The sequence below is a fragment of the Pelodiscus sinensis genome, chromosome 19 (genome assembly GCF_049634645.1).
Source record: "Pelodiscus sinensis isolate JC-2024 chromosome 19, ASM4963464v1, whole genome shotgun sequence".
Classification (NCBI taxonomy): Eukaryota; Metazoa; Chordata; order Testudines; family Trionychidae; genus Pelodiscus; species Pelodiscus sinensis.
This window is the reverse complement of record NC_134729.1, coordinates 4,144,551-4,168,945: the sequence shown is the minus strand read 5'-3', so window position 1 is coordinate 4,168,945 and position 24,395 is coordinate 4,144,551. Positions and strand designations below refer to the sequence as shown.

The 24,395-nt window shown below is 48.6% G+C and overlaps 1 protein-coding gene across 1 annotated transcript; it reads left to right on the top strand.

Moving 5' to 3' along the window:
* The first annotated feature begins 854 nt into the window (after positions 1 to 854).
* PA2G4 (proliferation-associated 2G4) lies at positions 855 to 21,997 on the top strand. Its single transcript, XM_075901915.1, has 13 exons — positions 855 to 1,080; positions 3,985 to 4,113; positions 6,137 to 6,242; positions 6,458 to 6,527; positions 7,736 to 7,828; positions 11,719 to 11,782; positions 15,531 to 15,609; positions 16,565 to 16,643; positions 16,935 to 17,068; positions 17,747 to 17,841; positions 18,338 to 18,465; positions 19,436 to 19,489; positions 20,082 to 21,997. Exons 1-13 carry the CDS (start codon positions 993 to 995, stop codon positions 20,145 to 20,147), a joined length of 1,185 nt encoding a protein of 394 aa, XP_075758030.1. The 5' UTR covers positions 855 to 992; the 3' UTR covers positions 20,148 to 21,997.
* Positions 21,998 to 24,395: the final 2,398 nt, after the last annotated feature.

Below are 24,395 nucleotides of genomic sequence, written 5' to 3'. Positions count from 1 at the left end.
GCCCTGGTAAGCTCCAGCCCCAACTCCCTACCCCACTTTGAGCCCCTCGCTCTGAGCATCCTACTGCACACCAAGGACTTCATCCCTGGCCTCACCCCCAAAGCTCACATCCCCGGCCCTGAGCCTGTACCCCCTCCTACAGCCCAACCCTGCCCCTGAGCCCCTCCCCAAACCTGGTGCCTCCATTATTCCCCAGAGCCCTCACACTCTGCACCCCAGCCCTCTGCCTCAGCTCTGAGCCCCACACCCGGCTACGTGAATTTAGTGATGTGCACCAGGATGACAGTGATATGTCGCACGCCACTGCCACACCTGTGCACATCACAAAATTCATTCCGCCTTGGGGTGGGAACACTTATGCCAAGGGGCACTCGGAGGAGGGAGTTTCTTTCCCCTTCCTTGCCTGCCTTTGCTGCAGCTCCAGACCTTAGTTGGGGGTAACCTGGGTGAGACCCCTCCCCATAGCAAGCACCCTGGGTTCCCCCAGCTCCTTAGGGGGTGCCCCCAGGGTACTCCCCTCCCACGTGGGTACCCCCCACTATAGTCCTCTCCCCCTTGGGGGGGTGTCCCTTGTATCCCTCCCCACCGAGCCCCCCCCACTGCCTAGGGCTCCTCAGCTCCCTGCGACTTGTAGTTCAAACCCCCTTGGAAGTTGAGTAAGTCCACCCCCCCAGCCTACAATTCCCAGTGTGCACTGCGCCCCGCCCCTCCCGCCCGCCATCGCGGGAAGCGCCCCTCGGCCCCAGCTCTCGCGAGAGCTCCCGGGCGCGCCGTATGCCGGGAGCTGTGGTCCTCCATGCGGCGGGGCGGCCTCCGCGCGGCGCCTGCCGGGAGTCGTAGTCCGGCGGCGGAGCGGGGCGGGGACTCGCCTGCCCAGCGTGCCCCGCGCGGAGCCCGCGCTCTCTGCGGCTCGCTCGCTCCGGCCGGGTCTCTCCTCACTCGGCGGCGGTTCCAGCGCGGGGCGAGGCCAGGCCGGGCCGGGCGGCGCCACCATGTCGGGCGAGGAGGAGGCGGCCGAGCTGACCATCGCCGAGGACCTGGTGGTGACCAAGTACAAGATGGGGGGCGACATCGCCAACCGTGAGTGCGGGGGGGGGCCTGAGGGGGGGGCCGAGGCGGGGCCTGAGGGGGGGCCGAGGCGGGGCCTGGGGGGGGGGGGCTGGCTCGGGCCTGGGGGTCTAGGGCGGGATCTGGGCAGCGCTGGTCCCCTCGGGTAGGGGGCGTGGAGGGGGGGGCACCCCTCTGGGGGTGGCCTGAGCTTCTCTCCCGTCCCCTCCCCCCTCCCCCACGGTGCCCGGGGGGGTCCCCACTGGCAAAGCCCCCCCCCCCCCCCCAGCAGGACCGAGACCTTCTCCAGCGCCTGGGCACCCCGGGCACATCCCCCCCCCAGCAGAGCGGGGTGCCCAGGGGGATCTACTCCCCCCCCAGGCCCGTGTGGGTGCGTGGGGGGGTGTAGCCCCCCCCCCGGAGCCGCCAGGCGCCGTGCCCCGGCCCGGCGGTGCAGCCACATGGCCCGGCGGCGCCTTTGCCATGTGCGGCTCCCGCACGCCGCCAGCTTCCTCCCACATGGGCTTTACCTTTTGTTCGCTGCTCTCGCTCCTGCCCCCTCGGCCGGGGCGGGCTGGGAGGCAGCGGGGGCCCTGGGGGGGGGGGCCCTGCCTGTGGCCCCGCAGTCAGCGGAGCCTGTCTGGGGAGAGTCGGCCCGAGCCGGGGCCCCCAAGGCGCAGCGAAATCAGTTTGTGTTTTTAAATCCGCTTCTGCCTCTTCCTTCTGATATTTTTGCTTTATCATTAATGGTGGCAACTAGTAACTCCAGGAAAGTGACAGCTGGTTAAAAATCGCCCTGGACTTCTCTTGGGGTGCCACTGGCATTTCATGGAGGCCAGGAGTAATGAGTGTATTTAATAACCCTTCTGAAAACAGGGTCAACCTGAAGCTCTCATGGCATGGGGAGAGGGCTCATTTTTAGTAGATTGGGCAAGGGGGCCTGCAAACAGGGTTCTCACCAGTCAGGTGTAAACTCTGTCCTGTTGGGATGCTTACAAGCACTGAGATACAGACTAAGAGTCCTGCAGTTTTAATGGTGTGTAGGGGATATGCCTCATGGGAAAGTAAAAAATGATCAGAGTATTTTTCTGTAAAATCAGTGAGGGGTCCTGTGACACCTAAAGACGAACACATTTATTTGGGGTTAAGCTTTCATGGGCTGGAGCCCACTTCGTCAGATGCATCAGTATTTTTCTGTATGTCATAGGTGTAAAATATTCTAAATCCAAAAGAGTGGCAAGGTTTTAAATTTTCCTGGGGGTGCTAAAAATCTCTTGATTTCTTGACAGTGTAGTACATGTATTTAATGATGTAAAGTGCTTTTAATTCATGGAATGAGGGACTGTGTAAGTACAAAGTACAGTTAATAGATATTCTTTGCCCAGTGCTATTAAACTGGTTTGTAACTTTCCCATTCCCTAATGGATATTGATTGCTGCTTGTTTTACTCCTGTGTGAATTTTAACACTTCACATTTTCAAGCTGCCCATTCGCATGATGGCATATGCAAACTCTGGGTTTGTGATGGTTTGTAGATAACTTTAAAAACCCACTTCTAAATTCACAGTTTATGTAGTGCATGGAAAGGTGATTGTATGGGGAAATAGGGTGATTTTTTTAACTTAATTCATTAGGTAGGCTCTTTAGCCCAATTTCTCCTACATGGGGGAGAGATTTTTTGAGCAAATGCCTTTTATCTAGGGATCTAAACACACTTTACAAAATTGTAAGCTTCACAATTCCTGTATGAAATAGATAAGAATTATCCCCCTTTGTTAGAAGAGGGGGAAATAAAGCCCAGAGGTTAAGTGATGCTACAGGACCATTGTTGTTTTTAAGTCTTTTTTTAATTACAGGCTAACACGCCCCTCTTGAGACTTTTTGTAGATCTGGAAAGCTGTGCCTCCCAGTGCCTGTACCTGCTGACTGTTGACTAAAGTGCAAACCTGCGCTTGTTCTCCCTCAAATAATCCTGGGAACTTCCCTGGCGCTTTTGTGAGGCAGTCAAGTTTTGTGCACAGATGTGATGCTGGAATACTTCAACAACAGCCCCATGCATCAAATATTTTCTAACTATTTATAAAATAGAAACGTACCTTGTATTCTGCAATGGAATCTCAACATCCTGACACAGCCCTTTAAAGCTCTCTAAAAGCAACAAAACTTTAATACCTCCAAACCAGATCCGTGCATCATATTGTGACTAGAGAATAGAATGTTCTGTAATGCCTGATGCGGCACAAGGTGTAGATGTGTAAGGAAGAATGAAGGGAAGCCAAACATTAGTTCTGAAATGCTTTTATGTGCAACTGCAAGCGAAAAGTGGCTGCAAAGTGTAAGACTCGCATAGGTAGGTAGCTTAGCTGTACTGTTGCCAGCTCTGATGCCAAGTGACCTGTCTCAATGAGAAATTATATTTAATAGTCCTTGAAACCCACAATAGCAGCCCTTGTTCCTCTGATATATGACACACAGAGTCTCCTGGATCAATTTTGAACCTCTTTCTGTAGCCCTGGCTTCTGAAGGGAAGGAATGTGGGAGAACAGTGCTGCTTCCACTTGACTCTCTAGTAAACAGACCCTGCTGTCTGTGTAGGTGGAAGTGGACAGGTGTTTGAGATTTCAAGGACACCTACAGTTCAACACTTCATGGGCCTAGTCGGTGTGCTTGTTCCCAGGTGCTTGCAATCACAGGAAGGTAGTGCTTGCTGGATTTCTTGAGTCAGGACAGCCAATGGATGCCAGTTTTATTTTAAAAAAGTCTGATGTGTGCACATTTGATGTACTTGCTTGGTGGTTCAACTTTTCACCCTAATTTAATTAAAACACCTTCCTACTGCAGTTTTGTCATGTATGAAGGGGCTCTTTCAAAGCTATTGGTTGTTTTTTAATTAACACATCCATTTCCAATTCATCAACGCTATGTGTTTGAACCCAGGGGTCCTGCGTGCAGTGGTTGAAGCAACTAAATCTGGAGGCTCTGTTCTCAGCCTGTGTGAGAAGGGGGATGCCATGATCATGGAAGAGACTGGCAAAATCTTCAAGAAGGAGAAAGAAATGAAAAAAGGTAAAGTACAGTTTCAAGGGTTCCTTTTTCAACGCTGGGCTCTTTTTCCTTTTCTGTTTGTTTACATGACACCATGCAGTGAAAATACTGAGATGCATAATGAAGATTGCTTTCTGAGAGCTGAAGTAATTATGCTTATTACTGCCACAGCCCTCCCCAAATTCAAATATTCTGCTAAGGAACAGTCTACAGCAGCTACCATGCAGCACTGGTTAGTTTGAGTTTCATGCTTGAATTAACTACACCAATTCAGACAATCTAGATTTGTTTTGGAAACAAATATCCTGTCTCTAATAAGACCCACTCTACTTCCTAGTCTAGTAATTTTCACAAGATTTCCGTGGCTGCATAAAGAGCCATGGTGAGCTTCATGGTTCTGGGGCCTGGGTACTTGAAGTATCTGTCTCTTCAGAGAGAGATGATTGATTTGGATGAGGTTTGTCCATATTTGTCTGCCTAGGCTGGAGTTGGTCTGATGCTGAGAGACGCAACAGATGTTTCTTCTGGTTTTTGGCCAAAGAGCACAAAACAATGCCTAAAAAAATCATTGTCAAGTACCAAGGGCTAATATTGTATGCCATTCAGCAGTCCTTCTCAGTCTCCTCAGCTGGCAGGCTTAGATTTGCCCCCAAATATAAGCCAACTAGTCGTTGGCAGAGTTGAGGTAAGAATTTTGAAATTTGTGGTTTCCTTACTTGTGCTTGGACCCTCAACTTTATTACCTTGTGGTCTCAATTGATATGTTGTCTCCTCACTTGTATGCAGGGCTGGCCTGAGCCATTTTGGCGCCCCGGGGCGCACGGCTCTGCCTCCAGGCGCACAGCACACGTGTGGGCCCGCCCCTAGGACGTGCGGCCCCGCCTCCGGGCGCACGACGCATGCACGGGCCCGCCCATGGGGCGCGTGGGTGGATGCATGGCGCATGCGCTGCCCATTCGGCCCGGCCACCGCCGATGGCGCGCAGCCTGGGGCCGCCCAGGGCGGGCTGCACCTGGTCGTGCAGGGCCCTGCGGCCGCAGGGGGAAGGGCGCTACTGGCCAGTGCTGCGGTGGTTAACATGGCCTCTGCCCCGGGTGGCCACTGCAGCCCACCGGGAGCCGGCGCCCCCAGCTGCCCAGCTAGCCCACCACTTAGTCCAGCCCTGCTTGTATGTCATGAGAACTGCTGACCTCTTTAGTTTTGCAGTTTCACTTGCTCCAAATCAGCAGAGTACTACTCTTGAGAGCACTCTATTTGTTCTAATGTATTCCTTGTCTCCCCATTCACGTATCATGTAAGCAATTAAAGCATCAATTAGGGACAGTTTAAAAACAATTGATCAAGAGACGGGTTCGTCTAGAGCTGACTTGTTTTACTCAAGTTCAAGTTAGATGCCTGAGTTTATAGTAATCAAATGCTGATTTTGCCTAGTGGCTTTCTCCCTGAAAGACTCCAGAGAGTTTAGTGTATATGCAGGCTAAATGAATTTCACAAATATCTGTCACTTCTAGACGTCGATGTGTGCCCTGTTGTCAAGTTTTGACAGGAGGTAAAACCAAATATTCAAGAGAGCTGCAAGGGGGAGTTCTAGTTATTCCAAATATAATTTGTTGGGTTGGATCTTTAATGACTGCAAGTGATCAGGGCAATGATTTTGCATCTCATCTGAAAGATGGCACCTCCAGCAGTACTATGATCCCTAGCAGTAATGCTCTTGTGTAATGCATTACAGTGTAAGAATTCCTTGCCCCTTGATCTCTTTGGGCACAGACGGGCACAGCTTAGCTTGAGTGAGCTGAGGTGGTGCAGCTCTTGTATATTTCCTTAGGTGCAACAGACAAACCAGACTCATGCGCAGCAATTTGAGGCTTTGAATCACATGTGCATTTGGACCCAAGTCCAGATAGTTTGTTTTCTGTGATGGAACATGGGTTGCTGCCCGCTTTGAGGCCCTGTAGCGGTCTGGCAGCAGGGTCAATAGCTCTGCATTGTGCACAGATTTCAGGCACAGGCGGGATCTCACCAGTATTCCATTTGTTCATAGGTATTGCCTTCCCGACGAGTATATCGGTTAATAACTGTGTCTGTCACTTCTCCCCCTTGAAGAGTGACCAGGATTATATCCTCAAAGACGGAGACTTGGTCAAGATGTAAGTCTCTGAGCTATGTTTCTTGTGAGTTAAATGTTGGCGTCTGGCCTCTGCTGCTTCCATTTAAAACTGGCTAACTTTAGGAAGTATTGGCGAGGCAAGTGATGCATTTGAAACATACTCTGTTCCTCTCATGTGTCGAGAGGTTATACAGAAGTGTCCTGAGCCACAAGGCCCTGCCTGCAACTTAATCCTGTTTTTTCTCTTTGTATCAGTGACCTGGGAGTCCATGTGGATGGTTTCATAGCGAATGTAGCGCACAGTTTTATCGTCAATGCAGCAAAGGTAGGTTTCTTGCATGTGGCTTGAACGGAGATCTCTCCCACGCCACTTTCAGATCAGGCGAGGTTCAGCAAAGGCAGGATATAAAAGCCCATGCTTGAGTGCCCCTGGTTGCAGAGAGCACCTGATGTTGGCAGCAGAGCAGAAGTCTGCACTGCTGAGTTTGGAGGAACATTAACAGAAACTGTGTTTAAAGACAACCACCAATCACCTAGTAAAACGTGGGATGCTGAACTGTTTGAACAGGGGAAACAAATCAACTACTAGCTGAGCTGCTCTGTGATGAAAGTCTGAGGGGACGGGTATCCTGGGTGCTTGGAGCAGACCTGTCAAACTGGGCTTGCTGTACCCTGCTGGCAAAGGAAGAGAACCATGTTCCTTCTGCTACCCCAGGAAGTTGCTGTGTTCACCTTTGCAGCTCTGAGCTCAGGTGACGTGTACAGCAAGTTAGACTGGCCTCAAGACCCAGACTGCACTACACGCTTCTCCTGCCTGAACTTGCAGCAGACTGGCTTGCAAGTGTCTGTATGTAAGCCGGGGCACTGTGATGTGTATAGACCTGGGGTGTGTTTGGAGCTTACGAAATGTAGCACAGCCCATCTGTCATGGCGTTGGGAAGTCACCTACGCAAATTGCTTTCAAGAGACTTGCCACCTAGGGAAAACTCTACAAATTGAATACACTTGTCATGTAAACAGAATTTTAAACTTGCTTTTTTTTACCTGTAGCCTTTGGAGGAGGCTGTTTTGAATCCTGGGGGCAGCCGTTCTCACATGAACATGTTGCACTTGTCAGAAGAGCTAGACAATAGAAAAGAAAGCTGGAAAAGAGCCCTGAGAGCTCGCTGAGTCCATATCCCTGCCTGCTAAACAACATTTTCTAGGGCTTTGTTCTGCGTGGTTCTGGCAGACACAGACAGTGTTCCTGCCTGTAACTCTTCTGTTTACATTTCAGTTTTTAAATGTATTTCATTTGCAACTGTCAGGGGCTGGCCCCTGTGAGACAGAGCAGAGATGACTGAGTAGGCTTGGAAGTTTGAACTCCTCTATCCTCTGCTCTGTTCCATGCTTAGCTTGGGGTTCAAGGGCGCCCTGCCCTGCTACGGGTGGGGGATTTCAGTATTGGGGTCAGGCTAGGAGCTCCCACTAACACAGAGTTCATCCTAGAAAGGGGAGAAAATACACATTTCAAAAGCAGCCAACTTTTTCCAGGAAACCCCAGTGACGGGTCGTAAAGCTGATGTCGTCAAGGCGGCTCACCTCTGTGCCGAAGCTGCCCTGCGCTTGGTAAAACCCGGAAACCAGGTGAGAATGGATTGATGTATCTAGGGGCCTAAGAATGCAACACAGACCCTGTGGCCGTATACGTGTAGAACTAGAAAACCATGCCCTCTGGCGGGGTGGAAAGCTGGCGAGGTGAGCACTGGAGCCATGCAGAGTGCGCTGCTGTGGCTTTAATGCTGGACGCAGTGTTCGCTGTATTGGAGCTTTGCTTAGGAACAAGCTGTCATTACACAAGGACTTGGAATCTGCGTTCACTATGAGCTGCGCCTATAGGGCTGCTCAAGAAAAATTCAAATGCTGCCCATTTGATTAGCAGAGCACCCAGTTATTTTTTTTTTAACAGTGGTGCACATTTGCACATGCCTTGGTGCACGTAATTCAGCAGATGGATGGAAAAAATCCACATATGGATGGAAAAGATTAGAGGGAACATTGCTTGGTATTGCTGCATGTTGTCCCTTTAAACGCAGCTCAGCGCTCTTAGCTCTTTTTTTTTTTTTTAAGTGTTAAAAGTCACTGGCAGCTGATCACATGGTCACATGCCTTTCGGGAAGGAACAGATAAACCTTGTTTCACAGGGTTGGTGGCTTTCTTTTCAGTTTGAGGCATGGTAAGCAAGAGAGCCGGAGGGAGTGATTAGTGACCTGCATCTTGGTAGGTTTTGCAGATATGTTGGACGTACAGAGGTTTCACTCTACAATCAGGCCTGAAACCCGAGGTATCCAAGGAATAGCCTGGCTTCTGCAGTTCTCCTTCACAGGGGTTGCATCTTGGAATTCACTCCTGGGGCGGCCCAGTGTCTGAGGTCAATGGGCATGCCTTGCTATGTTTTAATCTCAGTAGAAAGGCTGTGTTTATCCAGTAAGAAACTGTTACTTTCCATCAAACTGAGGAGAAGAACTTGTAGATGGCAAAAGACCTAGGTCAGATCTAGCCCATCCAATCTCTGGGCACTGTTGTCCTTTGCATATTTATTTTTATGACCACAGCGCTTGGGAGCACTGAACATAGACCCAGACCTAATGCTTGGTGCTGTACAAATGGAACAAAAAAGTGGTCCCTGCCCCAGGGGGCTTGCCGTTTAAATACAAGAGCTATGGGGTTTGCTCTTGGTTTATAGATCTCACATTGGGAATGTTCCCTCATTCAGCGTAAATTTCTCTTTCTTGATTTCCTGGCTATTCCTCATAACCAGGGCTTGACAAATGACGGCAAAACCTACTTGCCAGCCCCACATTGCGCATGCGCAAGACCCGCATTGTGCATGCACGCGCCACCGATGACCGGGGTGACCAGCTGAAATCTACTTGCCACAGGCGAGTAGATTCAGTGATTTGTCGAGCTCTGCTCATAACCATCCTCCCTTGGGGCCCTAAACCACACCTCTGTCCTTGGGTTCACACTTGTCAAACACTGTTGACTTTTTCCTTTTGTTCATTTTTCCACATCCCCCAGGTTTGACCTGTGGAAAATGAATTAATCAAAAAAGCAAACCTCATTCTGGGCCCTGTTAGCAAAGTGTTGTAAACAAGACATAAGTAATTCTACTCTACTCTACTCTGCACTGATTAGGCCTCAAGTGGAGTTCTGTGTCCAGTTCTGGGCACCACATTTCAGGAAAGATGTGGACAAATAAGAGAAAGTCCAGAGAAGAGCAATAAAAAAGATTAAAGATCTAGACAACATGACCAATGAGCAGTGTTCCCTCTAAGATTTTCCAACCATGAGCAGAGTGAGTTTTGGCTTGTGTACCAATATTGAGGTCATGTGCACTTGTTTGGATGTGTGCCACGGTGGCACACCCAATTTATTAGCACATGCATGTTCCTGACTGCTGGAGCAGAAACACCACCACCGTGCGACAGGTCCCGTTCCCGGCCCGGCCCCACCGCTACATGGCAGCCCTGGCCCCCTGCCCTAGCCGTTCCCCCATCACACCATCTCAGCGAGTCCCTCCCACCTGAGCAGCTGCCTGCCATGCGGCTCTCCAGAAAAGGTGGGTGGGGGAAGAATTTTTTTGTGCGCTGCCATGCAGGCGTGCACCTTAGTGGGAACTGTGACTCTGAGGGACGATTGAAACCATTGGGATTGTTTGTTTGGAAAAGAGAAGACTGAGAGGACATAACTTTCAAGTACAGGCAGTCCCCGGGTTACGTACAAGATAGGGACTGTAGGTTTGTTCTTAAGTTGAATTTGTATGTAAGTCGGAATTTGTATTGTACCCCAGGTGTCCCCGATTCAGCCGCTGCTGAAACTGACCAGCGGCTGACTACAGGAAGCCCGAGGCAGAGCTGCTTTGCCCCGGTCTTCCTGGAATCAGCCGCTGATCAGTTTCAGCAGCAGCTGACTTGGGGACACCTGGGACAGAGCAGCTGGGGTGCTGCCAGGTTGGTCCCCGCAGCGCCAAGGTGCGGCGCTGCGGGGACCAACCCGGCAGCACCTCAGCTGCTCTGTCCCAGGCATTCAGATTCAGCTGCTGTTGAAACTGACCAGCAGCGGCTGAATCGGACACGCCTGGGGCAGAGCAGCTGGAGTGCTGCTGGGTTGGTCTGGTAGCGCCAACACTTGGCGCGGCGGGACCAACCCGGCAGCACCCAAGCTGCTCTGCCCCAGGTGTCCCCAAGTCAGCCGCTGCTGAAACTGACCAGCAGGGAGAAAAGCCTGGTCTTCTGGGGGGGGGGGTAGGGACGCACTAGCTGTGCCCCCCCAGCAGACGGAGACGCGGAGCGGCTTTTCTTGCCGCGGAGGACGCAGGCGGCGGGACCACCGCGGCGCCTCTTGGTGGTCTGCTGGGGGGGTCGCAGCTAGTTCGGGGTTCCCTCACCCCGTTCTTAAGTAGGGATCCGATGTAAGTCAGACGGACATAACCCGGGGACTGCCTGTACCTAAAAGTTTGTAACAAAGAGTGGGAGAAATTATTCTCCTTAACCTCTAGGACAAGAAGCAATGGGCTTAAATTGCAGCAAGGGAGGTTTAGGAAAACTTCTGTCAGGGTGGTTAAGTACTGGAATAAATTACCTAGGGAAGTTGTGGAATCTCCATCATTGGAGATGCTTAAGAACAGGTTAGACACACACTTGGCAGGGATGGTCTAGATCCGTGATGGACAACGTAGTGAGTGAGTCGCCCTTCTTCATCTCACTGGGCCGTGAGGTTGTAACCAAGATGGTCTCCCGGGATACAGTACTGTGCCAGTTAACCTGTAGCAGCTCTTTGAGGAACTGCACACCTCTCTCAATCAACATTGTGTGCACTCAGCATGCATCTCTCTTCACATGCCCTTGCTTTACGTGCCTGTCACCTCAGTAATACTGGTAGGAAAAATACATAGAAATGAGCAGAATCTGGCAACCCTTCACGTGGTCAACGGTAAACAAAATGTTTCACGGGCCACACACAGAGCCCTGATTGGCCACAGGTAGCCAGCCCACCACTAGTCTAGGTCGTCCTTGTTCTTGCCATCTGGACTTGATGACCTCTCGAGGTTCCTTGCAGTTCTGAGATGTTATAATCTTTCTGGGCTTTAGCTTTCTTCTGGTGAGGATAACGCTCCAGTCTTTTCTTCCTAGCTTAGTTGATCCTGGTCGTATTTGCACTGTTGCTTAGGCTCTGCCTCCTACAGTGTGTGTGCACAGTGCCTAGCACCATGGGGACTTTGAATTGCTGCCATAGCACAAAACATACCTTGATTTTCTTCTGGATCTGTATTGTTACAGTTAGCTTGTCCTTTTTTCAGGTATGAAATAAACACAAAACCAGCAAATGTTTTAGCTCCCTAAATGTTAGGAGTGTTGCAGGTGCCTTTCAGTTAGAGAACACGCTGCTTTCATTGCAGAGTGCGGATCCCTTGTGTGTCTGTGGCTTGAATTTTTAGATCCTTGACTTGTTCTTATGCCTTCTTACTCCCACAGAACACACAAGTGACAGACGCCTGGAACAAAATATCCCACTCGTTTAACTGCACGCCGATTGAAGGTAAGGCCTTGCTGAGCTCAGAGCAGTTGACACCCAGAGGAGAAGGAAAGGTTCTCTTAAGCTATCCAGGGAGCCCTGCTCTCCTCAGTTCGAAACCTTTTAATGCTTGAATAGGTCTGTCACAGAAGCCGTGGAAGTCACAGATGAATGCTCTGGTGCACTCTCCCCAAGCCTGCTCCCCTGAGACCTAGCAGAAGTCATTTAACCTCGATCCTCCAGTTTGCCCTTACGTGTCATAGGGATGTTTACGAATTGACGCAAGGCTCCCTTCAGTCTGGTCACTGGATGACGTTTTCTCACTTCTGAATTGAAGAGTGGGAAGCTGCCTTGGGAAGCGTTGTTGACAAATCAGACCATAATGTTTGAAAAGACCCCTGGGAGCTGAATTCACAGTTCTCATCTGTGTTTAACTGTTCCACGTCTTTGTGCACCTCCCCCCCAACCCCATAACTGGAAGCAGGGCCACGTTGGGGTGGGGGGCAGCATGGACAGGAGGAAGGGAGCCCAAGACTGAGGGCTGTCCTGGGACAGAAGAGCAGAGAGGGGCTGGGTGGTTCTCCCCCACCCCATGAGGTTTGACCTGGGCCTGACTCCGCCTTCTCTTCCCCTTCCCCCTGTTTTTCCCACATGCTGGAGATCTCTGACTGAAGAGTTTGGTTTCAGGACAGTTGCTTTGTGTGTTTGGATATGTGATGTTGGCAAATTTGTGGTTTAGTGGTTAATAAGCTTTGTTTTTAATCATCGTTAAATGGAATCTGACCTCACTGTAAACTCCAGCAACTGAACATTTAAACTGAGAGAACTGAAAGCAAATGTTTAATGTAAACATGGACAATTATCTAGCAAAATTATAAACACAGCTTTTGTGGTCTGTACAGGTTCTGTTACCCTGTTTGCTCATGCAGTGGTGTGGCCATCAGTTACTTCAGCAACAAATCCTGCCGCCCCTAATCAGTTAAATCCCATGACAGACTGTAGCAGGCTTGTTCTCTCAGCTTGGCTGCAGAGAGCTGCAGTTCCACGCCTGGGCTGTTTGTTACGTGGGATGTTCTGTAGGTCTTGCCAATGCTTTGCTCCACTCTCTGGGAGAAAAATATCACCTCAGCTGCAGTGAGGAGGCGGCTTCTCATGCTGTCAAGGGAGTTTAAGCAGCCACTGTTTTGGAAACAGTCGGGTGCCGTAATTATGCAGCCACTGGCAGTAGCATAAGGATCCAGTTTATGAAAACAAATGAAGCTGTTTTCTGCCTCGGCTGTGAGCTGTGCCACCACTGGCCAGTCTTTCCAAAATGGAGACACGTTAATTTCCTTGCTGTGGCTGGTGACTCGAGAAGACGATTGAGAATGGCCTTCTCGCTTTTCTCAATGAACCTGAATTGTAAGATGCAAAGCAGACGGGGAATATGTGCTGAATGCCCATTAACTAGACTGCAGGGAGCACATAACTCATCGAAGCACTGGCAAAAATACTTCTGCCTCCATGCATCCCTGGAGACACTCAAGAATGTATCATTTAGAGCAGTGTTTCTTAATCCTTTTTTTTTTAAAAAAATAAAGTACCCCTTTTAAAAAAAAATATAAGTACTACCAGTACCTACAGTTTTCAGACACACACATTTTTTTTGTCATTGCAACACATTTGTTTAAACAACTTAATCGTAGCCGGGCAGGCGATGAAATTTTTTGGGTGTAAAAAGTACACAAATAATAAAGCGCTGTAAAACTTAAAACAAGAAATCTGTTTTCTCCAAATGTCAGTTGCGTTGATGTACCCCCCAGACTGCTGTCAAGTACCCCTAAGGGTACTCGTACCACTCGTTCAGAAACATTGATTTAGAGACATAGAGTGCCAGTAATCCCCACGTAACTGCTGATTCTCCTGGTAGCTAACATCAGTGCAGGGCAAATTAGTTGAAACAATAATAAAGAATAAAATCGTCAGACACATAGAAGAACATAATTTGTTGGGGAAAAGTCAACATGGTTTCTGTAAAGGGAAATCATGTCTTACTAATATGTTAGAGTTCTTTGAACGGGTCAACAAACGTGGACAAGGGGGATCGAGTAGATACAGTGTTCTTAGATTTCCAAAAAGCCTTTGACAAGGTCCCTCACCAAAGGCTCTTATGTAAATTAAGTTGTCATGGGATAAGAGGGAAGATCCTTTTGTGGACTGAAAACTGGTTAAAAGACAGGAAACAAAGGGTAGGAATAAATGGTCAATTTTCAGAATGGAGAGGGGTAACTAGTGGTGTTCCCCAAGGGTCAGCCCTAGGATCAATCCTATTCAACTTATTCAAAAATGATCTGGAGAAAGGAGTAAGCAGTGAGGTGGCAAAGTTTGCAGACGATACTAAACTGCTCAAGATAGTTAAGACCAAAGCAGACTGTGAAGAACTTCAAAAAGATCTCACAAAACTAAGTGAATGGGCAACAAAATGGCAAATGAAATGTAATGTGGAGAAATATAAAGTAATGCACATTGGAAAAAATAACCCCAACTATACATACAATATGATGGGGGCTAATTTAGCTACAGCTAATCAGGAAAGAGATCTTGGAGTCATCGTGGATACTTTACTGAAGACGTTCACGCAGTGTGCAGCGGCAGTCAAAGCAAACAGGATGTTAGGAATCATTAAAAAAGGGATAGAGAATAAGATGGAGAATATCTTATTGCCCTTATATAAATCCATGGTATGCCCACATCTTTAATACTGCATAAAGATGTGGTCTCCATTTCAAAAAAGATACTAGTATTAGAAAAGGGCAACTAAAATGATTAGGAGTTTGGAATGGGTCCCATGTGAGGAGAGATTAAAGAGACTAGGACTTTTCAACTTGGAAAAGAGGAGACTAAGGGGGGATATGATAGAGGTATATAAAATTATGAGTGGTGTGGAGAAAGTAAATAAGGAAAGTTATTTACTTGTTCCCATAATAGAAGAACTAGGGGCCACCAAATGAAATTAATGGGCAGCAGGTTTAAAACAAATAAAAGGAAGTTGTTCTTCCCACAGCGCACAGTCAACCTGTGGAACTCCTTGCCTGAGGAAGTTGTGAAGGCTAGGACTATAACAGGGTTTAAAAGAGAACTAGATAAATTCATGGAGGTTAAGTCCATTACTGGCTATTAGCCAGCATGGGTAAGGAATGGTGTCCCTAGCCTCTGTTTGTCAGAGGGTGAAGATGGATGGCAGGAGAGAGATGGCTTGATCATTACCTGTTCAGTTCACTCCCTCTGGGACACCTGGCATTGGCCACTGTCAGCAGACAGGATACTGGGCTGGAAAGACCTTTGGTCTGACCCAATATGGCCATTCTTACGTTCTTATGTATCTGATGCCCCAGCCTAGAGACCAAAAAGAAGGTTGGCCTGTTTAAAACATATGCAGCATGATTTTAGGCCATGTATGCCTGGAGTTACTGTTGAACCAATGTGGCCTAATGGTGAGTAATGTGCTGGGAGTTGGACGTGGTACAGAAGAGTCTGTCTGTGCCTATACCTCAGACCTACAATTACCCCTGTAAAGTGGGGCCATTTGCTTAGATCACAGTGTAGCTGTGAAAGTACTGAATGAAGCCAATTGAGATCCTTGGATGGAGGGGGCAGTAGAAGGGCACGCTGTCACAAATTTTAGTTTTCCAGTTCTCCTTCCGGCAGAAAGCTGAAGGGCAGGTTCTTGGAACGTTACTAATGCAGCTGGTTTGCGGTTCTGAGGTGCTAATGGAGTCTCTTACCTTGGCAGGGATGTTGTCACATCAACTGAAACAGCACGTGATCGATGGAGAGAAAACTATCATCCAAAACCCTACAGACCAGCAAAAGTAAGTCTCCTCCAGGATTGTGACGACCTCTCAGCACCATTGCAAGGGGATGTGAGGGCAGCGCTATAGTCAGACTCACTTTTTTTTTTTCTACTTCCTGGCTTCTGGTACCTGAATGGGTAGGATATTGAATGTTCATTAGTCCTGAGCCTTCCATGTTTTTCTGACACTCTGCATTGACAGCACAGGTTGAGAGGCAATGACTGATGGTCCTTTCGCTGGCAGCTGTGCAGTGCATTGGTCTTACTAGAAAGTATCCCCACCACTAAATCAGTCCTTGGCTTCTGACGTAGCCCATCACTTCCATTGTGGCAGCGGGTTTCTTTTATCTGGGCTTGAGTTCACTTGGAACTAGATTGAGAGCAGCTAGATTAGTTCCCATGGGCTCCCATTTTCAGTCACATCTTGGGTTATCTCATTTCTTTCCCTTCTACCAGCTCATCTCTTTCTGTTAAGGATATGCTCTGGTTGTTTAGACCCAACATTGAGGATTTGTGGTTTTTTAAAATCTCTCATCTACTGCTTACATTGTAAGGACCTTCGTTATTGTGTTTAAAATATCTTCAATTAAAATCAATCCGGAAGCTGCAGTCTGGACACTCTCTAACACTGAGTGAATGCAGGACATATTGGAAGTGAAACTGACCAGTCTGTTCTAGGTTGAGTGAAGTGCAGAGGGTAAACAGAGTGTAAGTGACTTAAAGACCCTCCCGTCTTACTGATTGACGTGGCCTGGGGCAGTAAAGAATTTCCTGAGTGGTGGTTGTCAGATCTCTAGGGCTGCTACAAAACACTTCCATGGACCCTGGGCTCTATCTCCTGTGTGTTGGTTTGTTGCAGTACCTCTAATTGCAGTATAAAGTGCCATCACTGAGCTCTCTCTCCTCCCCCATCTTTGTGCCAAGGAGGATTTTCCCTTCTCACTTTGCTCACTTGCCAAACCCCTCCCATCTAGGAAGGACCATGAAAAAGCTGAGTTTGAGGTTCATGAAGTTTACGCCATTGACGTTCTTGTCAGCACTGGAGAAGGGAAGGTGAGTGTCCTTTGGCGCGTTGTTGCTTTATGCCCATGTGCACTTCACAATGGCCCCTTGCTCTGAACGTGGCATTGGGAGCCAGGTTCCAGCTGTGGAGCACTTGCTGCATGCAGTCACTCCACCTCCTTGTGTCTCCCTGGGTCTACAACGGAGACCCCTCCGGTGAGGGCTGGGAATATTCAGGTGTGTAGATGTGGAGGTCCCAAAGCTCCCAGCATGCACTCAGTCTTACAGTCCACCTGGATAGTCAAGCTGTGGGCTGTGTTTGAGTCTTGCTTGTGTTTTTAGGCCAAGGATGCTGGCCAGAGAACTACCATTTACAAAAGGGACCCCTCCAAGCAGTACGGCTTAAAAATGAAAACCTCCCGTGCCTTTTTCAGTGAGGTGGAGAGGCGCTTTGACACTATGCCATTTACGCTCAGGTATGCTCTCTCCTTCCCTTCGTGGCCCCCATCAGCCCAGAATCAGGGGACAGGCAGGAGCCATCCCCTGTTTGTTGACTTCAAAAAAGTGGTTTGACTGCTTCTGTGTCTCAGAGGGTGCTGCTATGGCAGGATGGGCTGCAGCTGGACAAGTTGCAGGCACAGGATATGATTGGCTTCAATGCTTCATCCCGACCAGGAGTCTGAGGGTTTGAGACCTTCCTGTGCCTTGTGTGAGGTTGAGGAACCAGTCCTGTCATGTGCACAAAGAGTGGAGTGAAAGCTGTGCCAGGATGCAGGGTAGTTCCAAGCGCCCTTTTTTGGTGGATGTGCACGTTAGCAAATGGAAGTGACTTCGCAGGATAATGTTCCCTCTGTGCCCAAGCTTTGGGGGGTTCTAACTTAACGCCTTGCGTTCGCTTATCTCCATTCCTTATTGAGCTTTCATCCGTGCGCCTGCTGCCAGCCATCCTGCTCCAGCAGCACACCCCAGCAGGGCTGGCCTCTAAACAGAGAGGGACCAAGTCACATCCCCTGCCAAGCCCCCAGCAGGAAGCTAGGCAGCACAGTTGGCGCTGTCGTTTGGCTCGCCTCTTGTGAAAACGGGAGTCAGTTTGATCATGAGCTCAGCGCAAGAGGCAGAAACTCAGGTCTGTGTCTCTCCCCCTTTCTGTGCAGGGCATTTGAGGATGAGAAGAAGGCCAGGATGGGGGTAGTGGAATGCGCCAAACACGAGCTGCTCCAGCCTTTCAATGTCCTCTATGAAAAGGAAGGTGAGTCCTTGAGGGAAAGGGGCTTGCAGGAGTGCACAATGCCTGGTAGAGCAACTTCTGATCCCCGTCCCCCTCCCCTCCAGCTCTGATATAACATGTTCCCACTTCAGCCATGTCCCTGGAGGGTTGTGCTATGCACATGTTCAGAATGAACCAAGAGATTTGTTTGCTAAGTAGCTTTTAACCCATTGTCTGCCAGGACTTGCATAAGAGTAATCCTGCTTGTGAGTGCTGCTGGGCCTTGGGGGATATCTCCTGGAGGTGGTGATGGAAGTGCCACCATTGTGGTTTGCATAAAAATTAAACTGGAGGACATACTTCTTCTCAGAAGGAGCCTGCCTTGAGTGGGGGAGGGACTTCACTGAAACACTGCAGGTGCAGTTGACGGATTGTCCCAGGCAGAGGCAACAACTAGAAAGCAACATGGCTTTTGGGGTGCACCCTGTTCCACCGTCGTCTGTGTAGCTCAACTCTAACTCTGATTCCTGCTTCACAGGCGAATTCGTTGCCCAGTTCAAATTTACAGTGCTTTTGATGCCCAACGGTCCCATGAGGATAACCTGCGGCCCCTTCGAGCCAGAGCTCTTCAAATCCGAGTTTGAGGTTCAGGATGCAGAACTGAAGGTCAGTCCAAGGAGAGGGGTTTGGTTCCCTGAAGTGCATTGAGTGACATAACTTAACTCACCGGGGGGGGCGGCATGAGGCATGCGGTTTGGTAGCAGACTGCAGATTGGTCAGTCCCCTTTTCTCTGCTAGCCCACTCGGAGTGCTGGGTGGTTCTCAGTCTCGTGGGCAACACCTAGAACTCTGATGGGCTGCAGGTTGCCCCCCGCTGCTCTAAGCTGTTTGGATCAGTAGATTAGGACACCCCACACTGGTCTTGTTGCATCTCAGCCAAACTCTTCCAAAGGGTTCCTGTCACGGAGAAGGGCAGGACTGTAAGGAAAGGAAGAAAATCTAACATCACCTGAGATTCAAAATGAGACCCATCTGAGTACGGAGCTTATACTGCTGCCATCGTGGCAGTATCAGGGTACCTCCTGATCTTCTCAGAACTTATCCTTAGAACTCCCTGTAAGGCAGGGCTGTGCTTTTAACACGACGGGCACAGAGGCCCAGAGAAGCAAAGGGACCAGGCCAAGCTCTGCAGAAATGGGGAGGGCAGGTTTGATGAGAAAGCTGAGCATCTGGTTCTGAAGCCTGATGGAGCTGGCTGAAAGCTCTCTCGGGGCGTGGTTCTGAGGCGCTGCTCTGCAGCAGCATTTAAAGCAAAGAGGAGCAGCTTGTCCTGCCTCCAGAACGCTGCAGTCCAGTTTCAGGGGGGTCATGTCAGGAACATGATCTCAGCAAATCTCCTGCATCCTCCGCAAATGACACCTGCTTGGTCACACGTCTTCCTTTCCTGCACTGGAAGGGGGATTGAGAGAGGTTGTGCTGCTCAGCTGTACGCAGATCAAGTCTCATTCCCCAGATCAAACCCTCCAGGATGTGCTGCTGTTCCTCTCTGGCTGGCAGAGGCCAGATGTTTTGTGATGACGGAATTTCCCTTTATACTCAGAGTGGCCCACTGTTTATCTTCTCTTCCTCTGCCTAGGCACTGCTACAAAGCTCCGCCAGCCGGAAAACCCAGAAAAAGAAGAAAAAGAAGGTAATGTGGCTGTCGCTTCAGAATGGTTGTGTCTCACACATATGGGTTAACTGCTTCTCAGGAGCCCCAAATGATTTTGGCTCCTTTTAGCCTTGCAGAGCTCTTACAGCTGTGGAAGAGGGAGATGGATTCTGATCCAGCTCATGTGGTGTTAATGGGGCTAGTCTCCACATACCGTAGTCTAGTCTGCTGCTCTCCCTCTCCCTTCCCCTCCCAGCAGGGGGGTAACTATGGTGGAGGCGGAGTGATGTGTCAAAGCAGAGTTATGCTCTGGAAGGGACTAGATCAGCTGAGACATCTGACCAACTGGCATTGATAAGATGGAGAGTTTCAAGAGACTTGTGCCAGCATCAGAGAGACTGTGGGAAGGGAAGAGGTGCCCCGTGCTCACCAAGCTAACCAAGTTGGGGAGTGCGGTGTGGAGATGCAGGCAGCCTTTGAAAGGGAAGGTTGACCCTGAAACAAATGGAGTAGTGCAAGCTGGCCAACCCCAGGGTACTGTGGGCCTGCCCATCCCTGAGTTGTCTCCAGAATTAGCAGTTCTCCCTTCAGAAGCAGAGTCACTTATCCCTCCGTGGGTTCTTTCCTGCAGGCATCTAAGAACGCCGAGAATGCCACCACGGGGGAAACAGCAGAAGAGAACGAAGCTGGCGACTGAACGGCTCCGGCTCCCCTCATGTAGCACCCAAGTCTCTCGCGCACACCCCCAAAAATGAGAAACAAAAAAGTAGTGCTGTCTGTCTCTTTACATCCCCAGTGACAGACAGCCTGGCCTTCCCACTGACAACAGCCAGCTCCAATTGACTCTGCTCTGAGGGAGGATTCACTTGGCAACTTCAGACTGCTTTTAAACAACCAAAATAACAAACCCAGGAGTAAAAACTAGTCTATCCCCCACACTTTCTAACCTTTTTGCTACTCCTTGTGCTTGTTGACGAGGTGAGTGCCAGCTCTGCTGTGAGAGGGGGAATGTAGACAGGTCTTCCTTCTTTCCTCTCCATCCCCTTTCTCATTTCTCTCCTGAAAGATTTTCTGATCCCTCTTGGGAGGGAGGAAAAAATCTTCGGTCGCATCTGACAACTAACTGATTAAGCCTGCGAAGCACCATGCGTTTAGGGAGTCGGTACGCATGGATGGTAGTACACCTGCCTCCCATCACTGTCCCAGCAACCCCTGCCCACAAGGACACTTCTCCTTTAAACGGCTACCTTGCTATGGAAGTTTTCACTTTTTTTAGCCTGTATATTTAAAATTGGGAAATTCATATCAAATTTTATGCCCCCTACTGAGTTTTGCTTATGTTGGTTTATGTCTAAACTCTATTTTTAATACACAGGTGTGATAAGCTTGTTTTTAATTGAGTCGTAATTTTGTCAGGAAGGAAGGACCCTATTCGAGCCATGCTTCCCACTAACCCGTTGCAAACTCCTCCGAAGGGCAAGAGGTGTCTGGAGCATCCGCCAGCTATTGTTTAGTACTTTGCCAGCATTTTTAACTTCCCAGTGTCCCAAGGCAGTTCAGCATGCTTTTCTCCCCCACCACCTATGGCTGGCTTCTGCACACCAATCCAGCTGCCACTGCTTATGTCGTGTATAGCTGGCTTTTTCAGAAGAATGCCCCCTCTCATCCCCACACACCGTTCTGTGCCATTAAAGAATTTGGGAACTATTGCAGAAGTAGAGCAGACTCCAATCTGGGAATCTTTTCTATAATGTCTTTTTTTTTTTTTTTTAAGCTGTCCGGTTGAATTGTACGGCTGAGTGGGGGTTTTGTTATCCAGCCAGGTCTCTAAGCACTTACTGTAGCTGGCTTGGAAGGCAGCCTGCCTGTTAAACCATACTCTTTCTGATGAGCGCACCTGTGCTTTTCTGCAGGTCAAGCGCTTCCTTGGCAGTATTTGAGTTTGAAAATTTAAATGAGGAAAAAAAGAACCTTGCAAATGCTACCAAAGTTTAAGTTAATAAAAGGAAATAAACAAGATTTTTTTTTCCGAATGATTTTTCCATCTGTCTGCAAACTGCTCCTCTTTCTAAACTCTGTTCAGCTCTTGTAGGGGGTTGGGTAGTAGAGATGCTGTGGGCTAATGGATGCAGGGTAGCTGCCATCACACGCTGAAGTGGCGGTGGGACATGCCTATCCAAGACTTTGAAATTGCTGGTGGCTTAGGTTACGCTGCTCCCAAATGTTAACCACGAGCTTAAGGGAAAATAAAGATGCCTTGTTCCTGAAGAGGAACATTTTAGCATTTATAAGCAATACACTGTCTATTGCCTTTGGTAAAGGAAGGGCAGGGCTAATCTTTCGCATTCACAATACCGATTTGTAAACCACTAAGACTTGTTGGAGGTTTATTTAATTTTCTATTTTTACTTTGAAATAACATTGGAAAAAATGTACGTCTCGAGACAAGAACAATAATTCCGGTTGTGAAAAGTTTTGAAACAAAATTCCCAAGAAATATTCTGTAACTGATTTTTTTTCCAAATAAAATTGACTAGTGACACTGCTGTTTGGACAGAAGAATGAGTCTGCTATTTTGGGGTCTCGGATGTTGAGGGGGGAGTATATGAGAGGCAGAAGAAATGTGAGCTGTATTATTTCTGTAATCCATTTCACTTGAAAATATTTTAAGGTATTTTGTGTACTTCAGTGCATCATTGAAGTGCAGTCACTTCTGGGGTGGAGGTTGCTGGACAAAGCACATTGTGTTCTGCAACTGTGGTGAAGGAAAAAATGTGGCCAAAGGCAGGGATCCTTTCATTTTCAAATTCAGTGTTTTGGGGATTGCCTGAAATACTTGGGTGGGCATGGAACTCCATTTATCTCCTTTGGGAGGATAAAGATGTGACAGGGTGGATCACAGGATTGCTAGGCATGCCACTGAGCTTGTGGGGTGCCCCACCATCCTGTCTTGCTGGACCAGAAGCTCTGGTCTCCCCCAGCCAAGTTACAGAGCTGGGGTAATAGGCCTCCTAGCAGAGCAACATAGATATTGAACCATCTCCGCTATAAGGGCCCCAAAGAGGCCAAACCCCCAAATCCATTTTATTCTGTATAAGTTTTACACGGAAAGCTTTAAAGTTCACCTTCTTTATTAGTGCAGAGATGCACAGTGGTTGCTCCTCTCAGGTAACAATTATTTAAAGTGGGTTTGATAGTAAATGTTAAATATGAAAAGTAAGATTTAAGTGATTGCAAGTGAAAACAGATCAAAGTAAGTTACTAAGCCAAAACAAAACAACAGCTAATCCTAATACACTAAGACTGGTTACATGTAAATTCTTATCCTAATAATAGTTCTAATAATCTTTCACAAGCTAAACAGCCTCCTAGCTTTGGCCCAGTTCTTCCTCCTGTTCACGCTTAGATGTTTCCAGCAGGCATCTTGGGTGCTAAGTGGGGATATCCTGGCCACCCACCTCTAATGTTTGGTTTCCTACCTTTTCATTCACTGGTCGTTGACTTGATCACTGAGCCATTAAGTTTCTAAAGCCGTGATTTCCAACATGCTAGCCACATGTGGCTAGTTGGCTATAGCAGTGGCTACTGCTTCAGAAGTGGTTGGACAACCACGGTCCTAAAGTATCATATGGCTTTTACTAGAATACCCCGCACGAATAAAACAGGTTCCCACTAAATATTTCTAACTTCACATACGAGAAAGTTAAATGTGCATGCACAGATGATATACATTCAGTGGATTACAACTTTATGAAAAATGGGTCATGCAACATCAGTATGAATTATGCATATTCATAAGCTAATTTTCATGATGGAGGGGTGACACAAGGAAGGGCCAGGTTGGCCCAAGAGTGTTGGAGCATTTCACATTCGGATGGTCATGTAATCAGGTCATTTTTGCCCCATAGCTTTTGTGGAGGATCCTCTTGCCTAGCTGTAGTGCAGGCAAGAGGTAATGGAATCCCTGTGGATGTATTTAGTGCAGGGGACATTTGGTGTGAGAAACAAATTGTCCTTTAAATTCTTGTACAGTAAGTTCTCACCTCCTCGGTCTCATTCATTCTGCTGGCTAGTAACCAAAGCAGCATGCGCTGCGTTAGGGTGGACCATGTTGGCGTCCTTATGCTGGGGATTTTTGTATGCCCCGGAGGTTAATCTGAGGAGGGGCACTAGGATATTTCAATAAGGCCTATTAAGTCCGTTCCAAGTCCCAAGCTGGTGGTGGCAGTTATTTGTTAACCCTAATGCCCCGCAATCAAGGGGGTGTGGCATTCACAAATGCCTTGGCACAGCTGTGTACCTCAGCTGTGGGTTCTTTTACCTCTGCTGCTGTCACCGTACTGCTCTGTAGGAGGTCAGCCAGCCTGGGGGTTATATTCCTGGCTGTCCCTCACTCTAATGTGGATTGGGCAAGTCTATTTCCACCTGCTACAGAGCTGTCTGCAAAAATGAGTCGCGGATAGCCACATCCATGTCTGCAGACACATACCCACAGATATAGAGCGGCTATCCGTGGATTTGCAGGGATCTAGGCACAGGAAGGCTTTTCCACATGACCTTCTGGGGCACCCGGTTAGGACAGGGCTCAGAAAGTATCTAGACTGACCAAAAAACAATTGCATTCAATTATTTATATTTCAGTAGAATCCCTGCCGACATAGAATAATAGAACTGAAAGGACCTTGAGAGGTCATCAAGTCCAAGCCTCTGCATCATGGCAGGACCAGGCATCATCCAGATCATCCCTGAGGGGTGTCGGTTCAATCTGCTGTTAAAAATCTCCAATGATGGAGATTCCTCAATCTCCCAAGGCAATTTATTCCAGTGTTTAACCACACTGACAGGAAGCTTTTCCTAATATCCAACCTAAACCTCCCTTGCTGCATTGCCCATTGCTTCTTGTCTAGGTAATTGAAATCTGCTATCATGTCCCCTGTCGTCTTTT